This window comes from Piliocolobus tephrosceles, chromosome 19, assembly GCF_002776525.5.
Source record: "Piliocolobus tephrosceles isolate RC106 chromosome 19, ASM277652v3, whole genome shotgun sequence".
NCBI lineage: Eukaryota > Metazoa > Chordata > Mammalia > Primates > Cercopithecidae > Piliocolobus > Piliocolobus tephrosceles.
Window position 1 is genome coordinate 13,072,353 of NC_045452.1, and position 14,132 is coordinate 13,086,484.

The 14,132-nt window shown below is 49.8% G+C and overlaps 1 protein-coding gene across 1 annotated transcript in view; it reads left to right on the top strand.

Moving 5' to 3' along the window:
- Nucleotides 1-14,132, top strand: part of SEC14L6 (SEC14 like lipid binding 6) — a 26,971-nt gene that overhangs the window by 9,006 nt on the left and 3,833 nt on the right. The window contains 11 exon segments of the mRNA XM_026447083.1: nucleotides 4,083-4,126; nucleotides 5,230-5,289; nucleotides 5,372-5,560; nucleotides 6,064-6,159; nucleotides 7,998-8,058; nucleotides 8,176-8,259; nucleotides 11,433-11,539; nucleotides 11,615-11,754; nucleotides 11,849-12,018; nucleotides 12,262-12,374; nucleotides 13,635-13,895. Coding sequence (XP_026302868.1) covers nucleotides 4,083-4,126; nucleotides 5,230-5,289; nucleotides 5,372-5,560; nucleotides 6,064-6,159; nucleotides 7,998-8,058; nucleotides 8,176-8,259; nucleotides 11,433-11,539; nucleotides 11,615-11,754; nucleotides 11,849-12,018; nucleotides 12,262-12,374 — 1,064 coding nt within the window. The 3' untranslated portion in view covers nucleotides 13,635-13,895.

Here is a 14,132-nt window from a genome sequence, read left to right on the forward strand (position 1 = left end):
CGTTCGGCAGGTGCGACCAGGTAAATCTTGGTCTCTTCGATTGACGTCACCTGGCGCATGCCCAGTTGATCTGCACCTTCCCGGGTGCCGGCTGCATTTTCGCGCGGGCCGGAAGAGTTGGTGGTGAAGAAGAACCCGGAAGTGCACCATCTTGCCTCCGTTCGTCCAAACACTTTTCTGGTAAGGCAAGAACAATGGAAAGATAACTGATTGGTTTACATCAGGTGAGTTCAGGTTACTTTTTGCTGTAAGGCTAAAAACAGAACTTCATTAACATACCAGTTGAAGATTGTAACTGGACTGGCCTGTTAGGGAAATTAGGTGCGCGCGCTCTCTATCTCTCTCTCTCTCTTTTAAACAAGGTCTCACTCTGCAGGCCAGGCTGACCTCGCTCTAGTCTTGACCACCTGGGCTCAAGCGATCCTCCCACCTCAGCCTCCCTAGTAACTGGGACTATAGGAGCTGGTCACCACACCTGGCTAATTTTTGTGTGTATTTTTTGTGGAGACAGAGTTTTGCCATGTTGCTCAGGCTGGTCTAGAACTCCTGCGTTCCGGTAATCCACCTCCCTCAGCTTCCCAAAGTGCTGGGATTATAGGCATGAGCCACCGTGCCTGTCTGGGCTGTCTCTTGATTTCTCAGGTCAGATAACAACTCAGTTTCAGTTTAGTAAGCATGGGGACTCCATCTTGATTTTTGGTCTTGTCTGTTGGGACCTAGTGCAGGAGTTTAGTACAAAGCAATGGACTCCTATAATTTTTGTTTAGCAGAACAGGGAGTGAATGCCAGGTAAGGATCACTGATGGTCATCTTGGAGGTGGCTAGTACAAGGAGTGGAAATACTTTCATATTTTGGACACTTATTCTGTACCAGGCAACGGGTACAGCAGTTTTTATGTATTATTTATTTTTTGAGTCAGTCTCACTCTGTCACCCAGGCTGGAGTGCAGTGGCAGAATCTTGGCTCATGGCAACCTCCGCCTCCTGGGCTCAAGCGATTCTCCTCCCTCGGCTTCCTGAGTATCTGGATTTACAGGTGCCTGCCACCACGTCCAGCTAATTTTTGTTTTTCAGTAGAGATGGGGTTTAACCATGTTAGCCAGGCTGGTCTCAAACTCCTGACCTCAAGTGATCCACCTGCCTCAGCCTCCCAAAGTGCTGGGATTACAGGCATGAGCCACCACACCCGGCCATTTATCTATTATTTTCTTTCTTCTCCTTCCCTCCTCCTCCTCCTTGTTCAACCCAATTAGGCAGGTATTATTGTTAGCTTTGTTTTTGCATTGGAGGAAGCTGTGGCTTATAAAGGTTAAACCACTTGACCAAGGCCACTATGCTAGCAGGTGACAAAGTCAGGTCAGTCTGATGTTAGAGGCCAGTTGCTTAACATCCTCTCATAAAAAGAGTTTGGGGACCAGGTTAGGGAAGAAGTTTGCTCTTGAGATAAATGTCAGAATCCCAGGAATCCAAATGCACAGACAGGATTCTCAGTGGCCCTGAAAATGTGACTGTAACTCCTACACTTAGATCCTTCCCTGAGGGGTACATAAGGGGCAGGCGGTAGGGCTGGAGTTGGTTTCAGCTGCGGTGAGAAAACCACTGTGAAAACCATGTTGATCGTCACGCCTGCTCCTACTATTGCAGAGTACACAGGATTTCACATCCCTGGATGTCGGTTAATCTGTGATGAATAGCCTTGGTAAAACCTGTGATGGCAACTTGCCTCTGAGCCTGGTGTGTACTTTATATAAGTTATGATAAGGCTGGGCTGGGGTCTCACACCTCTAATCCCAACACTTTTGGAGGCCGAGGAAGGAGGACTGATTGAATCTGGGAATTTGAGGTCAGCCTGGGCAACATAGGGAGATCTCATCTCTAGAAAAAATTTTAAAACTTAGCCAGACCTGGTGGCGCACCTGTGGTTCCAGCCACTTGGGAGGCTGAGGTGGGAGAATCACTTAAGCCCAGGAATTTGAGACTAGCCTGGACAACATGGCAAAACCCCAACTCTACAAAAAAATACACAAAAATCTTGGCCAGGCATGGTAGTGCATGCCTGTGTTCCCAGCTACTGGGGAGGCTGAGGTGGGAGGATCACTTGAACCTGGAAAGTTGAGGTTGCAGTAAGCTATGGTTGTGCCACTGCACTCCAGCCTGGGTGACACAGCAAAACCTTGTCTTAAAAACGAACAAACAAAAGCTATGACATAGTAGCCAACAGGGTTTCCTAGCTCATCTTTGCTCAGTGCTATGTCCTTTAAACTGCCACCAAATCAAAAAAGAGTCCCAATTGGAGTTCCAAAGACAGGCGTCTAGTCCCCGCTCTGCCTCTTACTACCTGTATTGTGGGGAAAAGAGAGAGATCAGACCGTTACTGTGTCTGTGTAGAAAGAAGTAGACATAAGAGACTCCATTTTATTCTGTACTAAGAAAAATTCTTCTGCCTTGAGATACTGTTAATCTGTAACCCTACCCTCAACCCTGTGCTTGCAGAGACAGGTGCTGTGTTGACTCAAGGTTTAATGGATTTAGGGCTATGCAGGATGTGCTTTGTTAAACAAGTGCTTGAAGGCAGTATGCTTGTTCAAAGTCATCAGCGTTCTCTAATCTCAAGTACCCAGGGACACAATACACTGTGGAAGGCCACAGAGACCTCTGCCTAGGAAAGCCAGGTATTGTCCAAGGTTTCTCCCCATGTGATAGGCTGAAATACGGCCTCGTGGGAAGGGAAAGACCTGACCGTCCCCAGCCCGTGACACCCATAAAGGGTCTGTGCTGAGGAGAATTAGTAAAAAAGGAAGGCCTCTTTGCAGTTGAGACGGCAGGAAGACATCTGTTTCCTGCTTGTCCCTGGGCAATAAAATGTCTCAGTGTAAAACCCAATTGTAGGTTCTATTTACTGAGATAGGAAAAAACTGCCTAAGGGCTGGAGGTAAGATGTGCTAGAGGCAAAGCTGCTCGCTAATGCACCAAGATGTTTATATATGTGCACATCAAAGCACAACACCTTTTTCTTAACCTTGTTTATGACCCAGAGACATTTGTTCACATGTTCTCCTGCTGACCCTCTCTCTCTCCCCCCACTATTACCCTATTGTCCTGCCACAACCCCCTCGCAGAGAGGGTAAAGATAATGATCAATAAATAGAGACTGGTGTGGAGCGGGTCCTCCCTATACTGAGCGCCAGTCCTCCGGGCCCACTTTTCTTTCTCTATACTTTGTCTCTGTGTCTCTTTCTTTTCTCAAGTCTCTCCTGATGAGAAACACCCACAGGTGTGGAGGGGCTGTCCTTTCATGTATGAGACCTGGGGCCAATGGCCCCCTTCTGTTGGGCCCTCAGTTTCCTCATAGTGAATGAGACTTTCTTCCCCCACACCAGCACCTTTCATGGTTGTTCTGATGCCCAGGTGAAATCAATGTGAGAATTACTCCCCAAGGCCCTGGGGACCAAGTGAAACCACGTGGTTCTCACCAGCCAGAGGCTCTCAGCGGAAGTGCTGCTGCAAAGCCAGTGAGCGATGGCTGACTCCTAGAAAGCCAGGTGACAGCCCAGCTGGGGCTGGGCTCGGGGCAGAGGACTGCATTGACAGCCTTCTGGGGCTGCTAGGACCTTACTCCCATTTGTTTATAATATCCACTAGGTGTTTTTCTGATTATAAAATCAGAGCCCATTTATCATGGAAAATCTGGAAGGTATAGAAAAAGAAAAACACAACGATATTTCTATAAATCATCCATAATCTCACCATGGCCATTAGGCAACCTTGTATATAATTTTTCTTTTTTTTTTTCTTTTTATAGAGACAGAGTCTCACTATGTTGCCTAGGCTGGTCTCGAACCCCTGGGCTCAAGCAGTGTCACTGCAACCTCTGCCTCCGGGGTTCAAGTGATTCTCCTGCCTCAACCTCCCGAGTAGCTGGGATTACAGGCACTTCTTTTGTGATTCTTCAGTTACTTCAGGCCATCTGGGTGTATACGTACAAGTCACAGGGGATGCGATGGCTTGGCTTGGGCTCAGAGGCCTGACACCTGGAGTGAGCCTCTAGAATTCCACAACCATAACCCTGTCTCTTGTTGCAGCTTGGAGCTTTGACCTGCAGAAATCAGAGGACCTGCTGCGGAAGGTGGGGTTGACACCTCTCCCTGCCTAGCCTGGTCCTGTTTCCTATCCCAAGTCTGAGGCACAAATTTATTCATTCATTAATCCATCCATTCATTGATTCATGGAACACGCATTCATTGAGACTGGAAGGTAAACCTGGCCCAGCACTAGGCGCTGGGGAGACTGCAGTGGTGGAAAGAGAGAAAAAAGAAACCAGAGGAACAAAGAAGACAGCAAAACAGGAAAAGAGGGAAGAGAGATCAGGGACATTTCAGTAGGGACATGAATGCCCAAAAGGAAGCAAGCATGTGAAGATCAGGGTGGAGGGCACAGCCCATGCAAAGGCCCTGAGGTGGGAATGAGCTGGTGTTTTTTTTTTTTTTTTTTCTTTTTGAGACAGTCTTGCTCTGTTGCCCAGGCTGGAGTGCAATGGCGTGATCTCAGCTCACTGCAACTTCTGCCTCCCAGGTTCAAGGGATTCTCCTGCCTCAGCCTCCCAAGTAGCTGGGATTACAGGCATGCACCACCACACCCGGCTAATTTTTGTATTTTTAGTAGAGACAGGGTTTCATCATGTTGGCCAGGCTGGTCTCGAACTCCTGACCTCGGGTGATCCACCCACCTTGGCCTCCCAAAATGCTGGGATTATAGGCATGAGCCATTGTGCCTGGCCTGAGCTGGTATATTCTAGGAGCACACGGAGATAGTGTTGGAGAGAGAAAGGGAAGTGGTGAGTTTGCATGGGTGGCCCCATCCCATCAGCCAGGCCCTGCAGGCCTTGTAGGGGGTATAGGTTTTTGCTTAAGGGCAACTGGAAGTCAGGGAGGAGAGTCTGACTCCCAGGGTGGCCATGCGGGAGGGGCCATGGGAAACATCTGGAAGGATGCAGGAGGAGACAGCTGCAGAGTGCAGGCCTCCCCTGTTCCTTTCTGGGTCTCTCCTGGCCTCTCAGATGCATGTCCCCATCCTGTTTCCATTCCCCAATTCTATGTCAGTGGAGCCTGGGGATGCTCTGGCAAGCCCTTAGTGGTTGCAGGCAGAGGGAGCTGGCCTGGTGTCCCCAGGTATCCACAGAGGTCTTTGGGACAGGCAGAAACTTCACCACCTCCTGCCATGTCTCTGCAGCATATGGAGTTCCGGAAGCAACAAGACCTGGCCAGCATCCTTGCCTGGCAGCCCCCAGAGGTGAGCATCTCTCAAACCCATGCCCTGATCCCTGGGCCCTCGGCCCTCGGCACTGAGCCCCGTCTCCTGTGTATGCATCCAGGTGGTCAGGCTGTACGACGCCAACGGCATATGCGGCCAGGACGGTGAGGGCAGCCCTGTCTGGTATCACATCATGGGAAGCCTGGACCCCAAGGGCCTCTTGCTCTCGGCCTCCAAACAGGAGTTGCTCGGCGACAGCTTCCAGAGCTGTGAGCTGCTCCTGCGGGAGTGTGAGCTGCAGAGTCAGAAGGTGTGTGGGTGCCACCCTGGGCAGCTGCAGCGGGACATAGCACCCTCACCCCCTGAGCCCCACACCCAGAATTCGCCTTTCTCCTGGTACTGAGGAGTGAATGCAGGTTCAGAGAGGCCAAGGACCCACCCAAGGCCACACAGTATGTGGCTGAACTGGGACTCATTTCTCCCCCAACTGGCCCCAAAGCCCACTCAACCCACTGGGCCACACTGCCCTCTGCAGCCTCATTGGATGAGAGGGACAGGGATTTCAGCCTCACTGGACCACAGAGGGAACTGCAATACAGCAATTTGCCCTCCCATGGACAGACACAAAGAGGGCAGTCCTTGGGCCACTCCAGTCCCGGCATCCTGTAGGATGGCCCCTTCCCTCCTCGCATCTCCATGCCATGCAAGCCGAGACAAGCCAGGCCAGCGCCCTGCGCTCAGGCCCAGCCCCATCTTGGATAGGGGTTGGGGCAGTGACCCTCACAGGGTCTCACCCCCGTCATTCCCTTGCAGCTGGGGAAGAAGGTGGAGAAAATCACAGCTGTTTTTGATCTTGAGGGGCTGGGCCTGAGGCATCTGTGGAAGCCAGGAATAGAGCTGCTCCAGGAGGTGAGGTGACCCTGCCACGGGCATGGGTGAGTGGTCAAATGCCTGGGTCTTTACCCTCCACTTGTTGGTGTCTCTCTCCTCACTGCCAGGTGACTGCCTGCCCACAGGCCCTGTTTGCAGCTCTTACTTTTTTTTTTTTTGAAATGGAGTTTCGCTCTTGTTGTCCAGGCTGGAGTGCAATGGCGCAATCTCGGCTCACCACAACCTCTGTCTCCTGAGTTCAAGTGATTCTCCTGCCTCAGCCTCCCGAGTAGCTGCGATTATAGGCATGCACCACCATGCCCAGCTTTATATTGTTAGTACAGATGGGGTTCTTCATGTCGGTCAGGCTGGTCTGGAACTCCCGACCCTCAGGTGATCCACCCGCCTCGGCCTCCCAAAGTGCTGGGATTACAGGTGTAAACCACTGCGCCTGGCCCGTTTTGTTTTTTGTTTTGTTTTTCTGTTTTTTTTTTTTTTTTTTTGAGATAGAGTCTTGCTCTGTTACCCAGGTTGGAGTCCAGAGGCGCAATCTCAGTTCACTGCAACCTCCACCTGCCAGCTGCAAGCAATTCTCCTGCCTCAGCCTCCCAAGTAGCTGGGATTACAGGTGCCCGCCACCACAGCCGGCTAATTTTTGTATTTTTAGTAGAGAGGGGGTTTCACCATGTTGCCCCAGCTGGTCTCAAACTCCTGACCTCATAATCCGACCACTTTGGCCTTCCAAAGTGCTGGGATTACAGGCATGAGCCACCACGCCCAGCCGATATCTCAGTCTTTTTAAAAAAACCATTCCCGGCCGGGCACAGTGGCTCACACCTGTAATCCCAGCACTTCGGGAGGCCGAGGCAGGCGGATTACGAGGTCAGGAGATGGAGACCATCCTGGCTAACATGGTGAAATCCCATCTCTACTAAAAATACAAAAAATTAGCCAGGCGTGGTGGCGAGTCCCTGTAGTCCCAGATACTCGGGAGGCTGAGGCAGGAGAGTGGCGTGAACCCGGGAGGCGGAGCTTGCAGTGAGCTGAGATCTGGCCACTGCACTCCAGCCTGGGTGACAGAGCGAGACTCCGTCTCAAAAAAAAACAAAAACAAACAAACAAAAAATTCCCTATTTGCAGTGTCTCTTGTAAACAAATGTAATGGGGCCTATTGGGACTCATTTGTAGGAATCAAATATCCTTTCATACAGTGTACTCTTATTCTTGGCAAGAATGTTTTACTGTCTAAGAATTTTAATTGGTTTATCTTATTTAAAAATTTAAAAGTAAGTGAATAAAAATAAAAAGCCATTCCTTGTAACTTTGTATATTATACTAAAAGAAAGTCTCTCTTCTCTCTCATTCCTGAAGCTGAACTATTGTCTGAGCCATGTGGGAGGGAACCTTCCAGAGTCGTGAATGGGATTTTTCTTGCCTGTCATGGGTAGAGTCATCTCCCCAGTCATCTGTCAAGAATCTGCACTACGCCAGGCGTGGCAGCTCACACCTGTAATCCCAGCATTTTGGGAGGCTGAGGTGGGAGGATTGCTTGAGCCCAGGAGTTCAAGACCAGCCTGGGCAACATAGCAAGACCCCATCTCTAGAAAATAAAATAAGAAATAAAAAATAATAATAAAAAGAAGCTGCACTAGCTGATTCAAGGAAGGTCTATGACTAGGATCCGACAAACCGGAAGTAGCGGATTTTCTGTGTCTGGGTGGGTTCTTGGTGTCTGGGCATCCGGAGCTGTCTGCATCAAAGCCTTGGATGGTTGGCATTCGAGGCTAAGGCTGTGCCCTTGGGGGCCTCACAGGGCGAGAGGGGATGCAAGGGGACAGTGTTCAGACGCCCATCACTTCTGCCACTTGGTTCCGCAGTTTTTCTCAGCACTTGAGGCAAATTACCCTGAGATCTTGAAGAATTTAATTGTTGTGAGAGGTGAGTAAAGCAGCCCAGGATATGCATGAGTTGGGGGGACAGGGGGTGTGGGGTGACTGGGTGGGCACCTGAGACCCCAGTCAGCCACCTGAGAGAGCAGTTCTGTGCCTGTTCCAGCCCCCAAGCTATTCGCCGTAACCTTCAACCTGATCAAGTCTTACATGAGTTAAGAGACACGCAGGAAGGTGGTGATTCTGGGAGGTGAGTGAGCCATCTGGGGCCTCTTTTCCAGCCCGGATGCTGAGCTGAGGGTGGTCCTTCTCTCAGATCTGATGGTTCCTGCATCTGAAGGCATCGGGCACCCAACTGGTGTTGAGGGCCCATTGCCTGGTGGGCTGCCAGGTGGGCTGCTGTGCCTGCCCCCCAGAGGGAGGAGGGGCCAGGAAGGGTCTCAGAGATTCCTGGAGGTAGCATGGGTGGAGATCCCAATTTGAGGTTAGGAGATCTGGATCTGAGACTTGGCCTTGCCAGTTATTAGCTGCAAGCGGAGTGAGTCACTCACCTGCTCTGTCTTGATCTTGGTTTCCTCATGGGTTTAATTTAAGGGAGAATTAGATCCCGGTTTCTGGTGGCACACAGTGGCTCATGCCTGTAATCCCAGCATTTTGGGAGGCCGAGGCAGCAAGATTTCTTGAGCTCAGGAGTTGGAGACTAGCCTGGGGAACATAATGAGACCCTGTCTCTACAATAAATAAATAAATTAGCCATGCATGGTGGTGCACACCTATAGTCCCAGCTACTCTGGAGGATGATGTGGGAGGATCACTGGAGTCCAGGAGGTTGAGGCAACAGTGAGCTGAGAGCGTGTCACTGAATTCCAGCCTGAGTAACAGAGTGAGACCCTATCTCAAAAAAAAAAAAAAAACCGCCAGGCACAGTGGCTGATGCCTGTAGTCCCAGAACTTTTGGAGGCTGATGGATCACGAGGTCCAGAGTTCAAGACCAGCCCGGACAATATGGTGAAACCCCGTCTCTACTAAAAATACAAAAATTAGCCGGGCCTGGTGGCGGGGCGGGCGCCTGAAATCCCAGCTACTCGGGAGGCTGAGGCAGGGAACTGCTTGAGCCTGGGAGGTGGAGGTTGCAGTGAGCTGAGATTGTGCCACTGCACTCCAGCCTGGGTGACAGAGTGAGACTCCGTCTCAAAAAAAAAAAAAAAGAAATCTAGGTTTTCCAAATTATATAAGTAATACAGTTTAGAAATTTGTAAAGTACAGAAATGTATAAGGAAGGGGGGAACATCCTGTCACCCAGCGAACTACAATTAATGCTATCCTTTTCAGAGAAATATATTTTCAAAAAAAATGGGTTCATACCATACATATACCGTTTTGTAACTACTTATATGATAATCATTTTCCCATTTTAGCAAAGTTCTAAATTCAGGTTGTTTGTATTATTTTTATTATTAGGAACAAATCAGTAGTGATGATCCTTATAGACAACCTTTGTACACATGTACACATCCACAATTTTTTCCATAGGATAAAATCCTAGAAATGGCAGATTTTTATCCCCCAAAGGAAAATGCACATTAGGACTTTTTTTTTTTTTTTTTTTCCTGAGACAGGGTCTCACTCTGCCGCCCAGGCTGAAGTACAGTTGGCATGATCTTGGCTCACTGCAGCCTCAACCTCCAGGGCTCAAGCAATACTCCCACTTCAGCCTCCCAAGTAGCTGGGATTACAGGCATGCCACCACACCTGGCTACATGTTAGGACTTTTGATACCTTTTTCAGTGTAGTACTCATGCAGATTGCAGAGTTTAACTCCACCAACTGCGTGTGAATGTGCCCGTTTTCCCACACTTTTGCCATAGTTGGACATTAATAATTTAAAATATTCTTGCCATTTTTATAATGGAAAATGATGTTTATTGTTATTTTATGTTGGGTTATTAGGTTCTTTTATCACTCGTGAGGCTGGACTCTTTCTTTATGCTAATTGACTATTTAAATTTGTTGTTTATTGCCTTCTTGTGTCTCATGACCATTTTCTAGGAAAGTATTTTTTATGCTATTAATTTATAAATACTCTTTGCATATTAAGCACCTTGTCCTTTCCTGCTATGGAGGCTGACAACATGGGAGGATCACGTAAGTCCATATATATATATATGTGTGTGTGTGTGTGTGTGTATATAAATTTGAGATATATACATATATATATGAAATATATATATTTATTTCAGAGATAAAGTCTCTCTGTGTTGCCCAGGCTGGAGTGCAGTGGCATGATCATAGCTCACTCCAGCCTCAACCTCCTGGGCTCTAGCGATCCTCCTGCCTCAGCCTCCTGAGTAGCTGGCACTATAGATGCACACTACCACACCTGGCAAATTTATTGTTATTTTTGTAGAGTCATGTTTTACTATGTTACCCAGACTAGTCTCAAACTCTTAGCCTCAAGCAGTCCTCCTGCCTGGGGCTCCTGAAGTGCCGGAATTATAGGCGTGAGCCACCATGTCTGGGCCTTCCCTGTCGTATTTGTGGCATTTGGGCCAGTTCATAGTTTGCCTATTATCTGATTTTTGACTTAGTGTTATTTATTTATTTATTTATTTATTTATTTATTTATTTATTTATGAGATGGGGTTTCTCTCTGTTGCCCAGGCTGGAGTACAGTGGCATGATCTCAGCTCACTGTAACCTCTGCCTCCCAGGCTCAAGCAATTCTCCCTCCTCAGCCTCCCAAGTAGCTGGAACCACAGGAGTACACCACCAGGCCCAGCCTAGTATTATGTTTTTATGCTAAATTGGGGGGCTTTTCCTTTGTTTTTTCCACCGCTTCGTGCTTACACAGTCCTTCTCTATCCGAGGGTACTGGGTGTCCACCTCTGCTTTCATCTATTTTGTTCCTGCAATGCCCATGTCCCTTTGTCTGTGGAACATCCTTGGCCATCTCAGAGCAGCTGTGGGGAACTGACACGAGTTTCGCCCTGCAGTTCTGAGGGTGCTAGAGCCCTGGGAGCTGAGGGCAGTATCTGACCAGAAGGCTGAGTTTAGTCTCTAAGGGAAAGTGAAGCCCAGGCCATAGCTTGCCTGACTTCAACCCCGGGCTCCAGGAGTTGCTGGTCCGAGTTTCTGTGAACGTGGCCAATGGGCCAATACGTGGACAGAAGTGGGGGCAGGGCCTGCAGGGTCAGTAAGAGAGGGGCAGACCTGGGGACAGGACCTAGTCAACACGCACATGCTGAGCCCCAGGGCAAGACCTAGGGCCACTCGGCTTCCCTCTTCCAGGACAGGACTGCTCTAGGCAGTAGAGTGGCAAAAGTGCGCCAGGGAGACAGAGCAACTGGCCATAGGACAGATCTGGGCTCAGCCCCCTCTTCCCTCTGTTGAGTCTCCTGGAGTCCCACTCTTGCTCCCATGCAGACGACTGGAAGCAGGAGCTGACAAAATTCATCAGCCCCGACCAGCTGCCCGTGGAGTTTGGGAGGACCATGACTGACCCCGATGGCAACCCCAAGTGCCTGACCAAGGTACAGGGTGCCCAGAGGATGGGGAAGGAGGGGAGAAGCTGTGATCTAGTGCCCACACACCCCCTTCACCCACAGATCAACTACGGGGGTGAGGTGCCCAAGAGCTTCTACCTGTGCAATCAGGTGAGGCTGCAGTATGAGCACACAGTGTCCGTGGGCTGCGGCTCCTCCCTGCAGGTGGAGAACGAGATCCTGTTCCCGGGCTGTGTGCTCAGGTAGGGATCGCAGCCACCACTCCACACCTGGGAACAGCTGGGAAGGGCCTGGACCCCAGGCAGGGGGTCGCCAGTGGGGCTGTGTCCACTGCAGGTGGCAGTTCGCATCGGATGGCAGGGACATTAGCTTTGGGGTTTTCCTGAAGACCAAGATGGGGGAGCGGCAGAGGGCTAGGGAGATGACAGGGGTGCTGCCCAGCCAGTGCTACAACGCCCACCTGGTGCCCGAGGACGGGAGCATCATCTGCCTTAAGGTCAGCAGCTGTAAGGGTTGGCAGTGATGGCTTCACCTGGAGCTGGGGTCCGGTGTGAAGGGTGCTACAATGTGCATCCATGTCCTACCAGGGGAGGGCCCTTGGTTCTGGTGGGCACAGTGTGAGGCTGGCTCTGGGCTCTCAGCCGTGGCAATGGTTCCCTGGTCTGGGTACCCATGTCCCCTGTACCACCATGAAAGTCAGAGTCCCAGGTGGGGCATCTTGTCTGAATAATGTCTGTCCCTCACTGCAGATGTCCTGAGGTTTGACAACACCTACAGCCTGGTTCATTCTAAATGCATCAGCTACACCGTGGAGGTACTGCTCCCAGACCAAACCTTCATGGAGAAGATGGAGAAATTCTAGGTGAACTTCATGGTCCCCACACCCTCCTCTTTGATCTCTGAATCCACGATGAGTTCATGGCCTTCCCTGGTCAGACCCTGTTCAACCTCTCAGGAACAGGGATTCTACAACAGCGGGTCACAGCCTATGCATCACAGCTGGCCCACTCCTCAGGAATGGCTGGGGCAGTGTCCCAGTGGTGGCCCGACAGTCACAGCAAAACAACACAGACACTCCATCCCGACCATGACCTGCTGTGACCTCAAGCTCAGCAAAAACCCCAGGCTTTTTTCTATCAACCAATACCAAGAAATAAGTTACTCTTCTAAAATATAGTATTAGGCCGGGCATGGTGGCTCATGCCTGTAATCCCAGCACTTTGGGAAGCCAAGGCAAGCAGATCATTTGAGGTCAGGAGTTCAAGACCAGCCTGGCCAACATGGTGAAACCCTCATCTCAACTAAAAATGCAAAAATTAGTCAGGTATGATGGTGCATGCTTGTAATTCCAGCTACTTGGGAGGCTGAGGCAGGCGAGTCGCCTAAACTTGGGAGGAGGAGGTTGCAGTGAGCCAAAATCGTGCCACTGCTCTCCAGTCTGGATGACAGAGGAAGACTCTGTCTTGAAAAAATAAAATAGTATTAATAGAAAATTTAAAATATAGTGTAGCTAACAGATGGGGAAATAATTACCATTGAAAAGATAGTTTATTACTCACAGTTCCCCTGCTGTGCCATGGTGGGAGGAAGAGGGGTCCCCAGGAAGGCATCAAGGTCAAACATCACCCACATGAGACAGAAAAACTCTGGGCAAAGTAACTTTACTTTTATGATGGTTTCTGCAGGAAGCAACTGGTAAGGCAGGGTAAGCAGGCTTCAGGTTTGCTAGTTTGAATAATTTCAGCAGGCTCCGTGGAATAGGGGCTGTCACTAGCTGTCTGGTATCTTGCCCTAGGGTGATTACAGCAGGTGGGTAATGGCCTGCAGTGTGAGAATCTGATAAAGGAGGTAGTTGGAATATGGTTTATATCAGTTGGTTTGCATTCTAAAAGTGCGTTTGTGGGCAAGTTGCTATATCTCCAGGAGAGGCAGGCCCTCCAGGGTTAGCAAAACCTCAGATGTTAAAGCATGCAGAAAATAAGACATGGTTCAAATAGTTCCCTAGCAAGCAGTTGTGCAATGCTGCTTCAAGTGGAAATCCAACCTCACAGTTTCCCGTCTAGAAAGAATTTTAAGCACTCCATTCTGTCTTCCACATACACGTTCCCTCCCTCTGTTACAGCATCTGAGGATCTGCTTGAGCTCTGGATCTTCATCCAGTCTCCTGATTAAGATTTCAGACTGGCTGGCACAGTGGCTCACACCTGTAATCCCAGCACTTTGGGAGGCTGAGGCACATGGATTGCTTGAGGCCAGGAGTTTGAGACCAGCCTGGGCAACATGGCGAAACCCCGTCTCTACACAGCATACAAGAATTAACTGGGTATTGGCCGGGCACGGTGGCTCACACCTGTAACCCCAGCACTTTGGGAGGCTGAGGCAGGTGAATCATGAGGTCAGGAGGTCGAGACCATCCTAGCTAACACGGTGAAACCCTGTCTCTATTAAAAATACAAAAAATTAGCCGGGTGTGATGGCACGTGCCTGTAGTCCCAGTTGCTCGGGAGGCTGAAGCAGGAAAACCACTTGAACCCAGGAGGCGGAGATTGCAGGGAGCTGAGATTGCACCAAAGCACTCCAGCCTGGGCTACAGAGGGAGACTCCATCTAAAAAAAAAAAA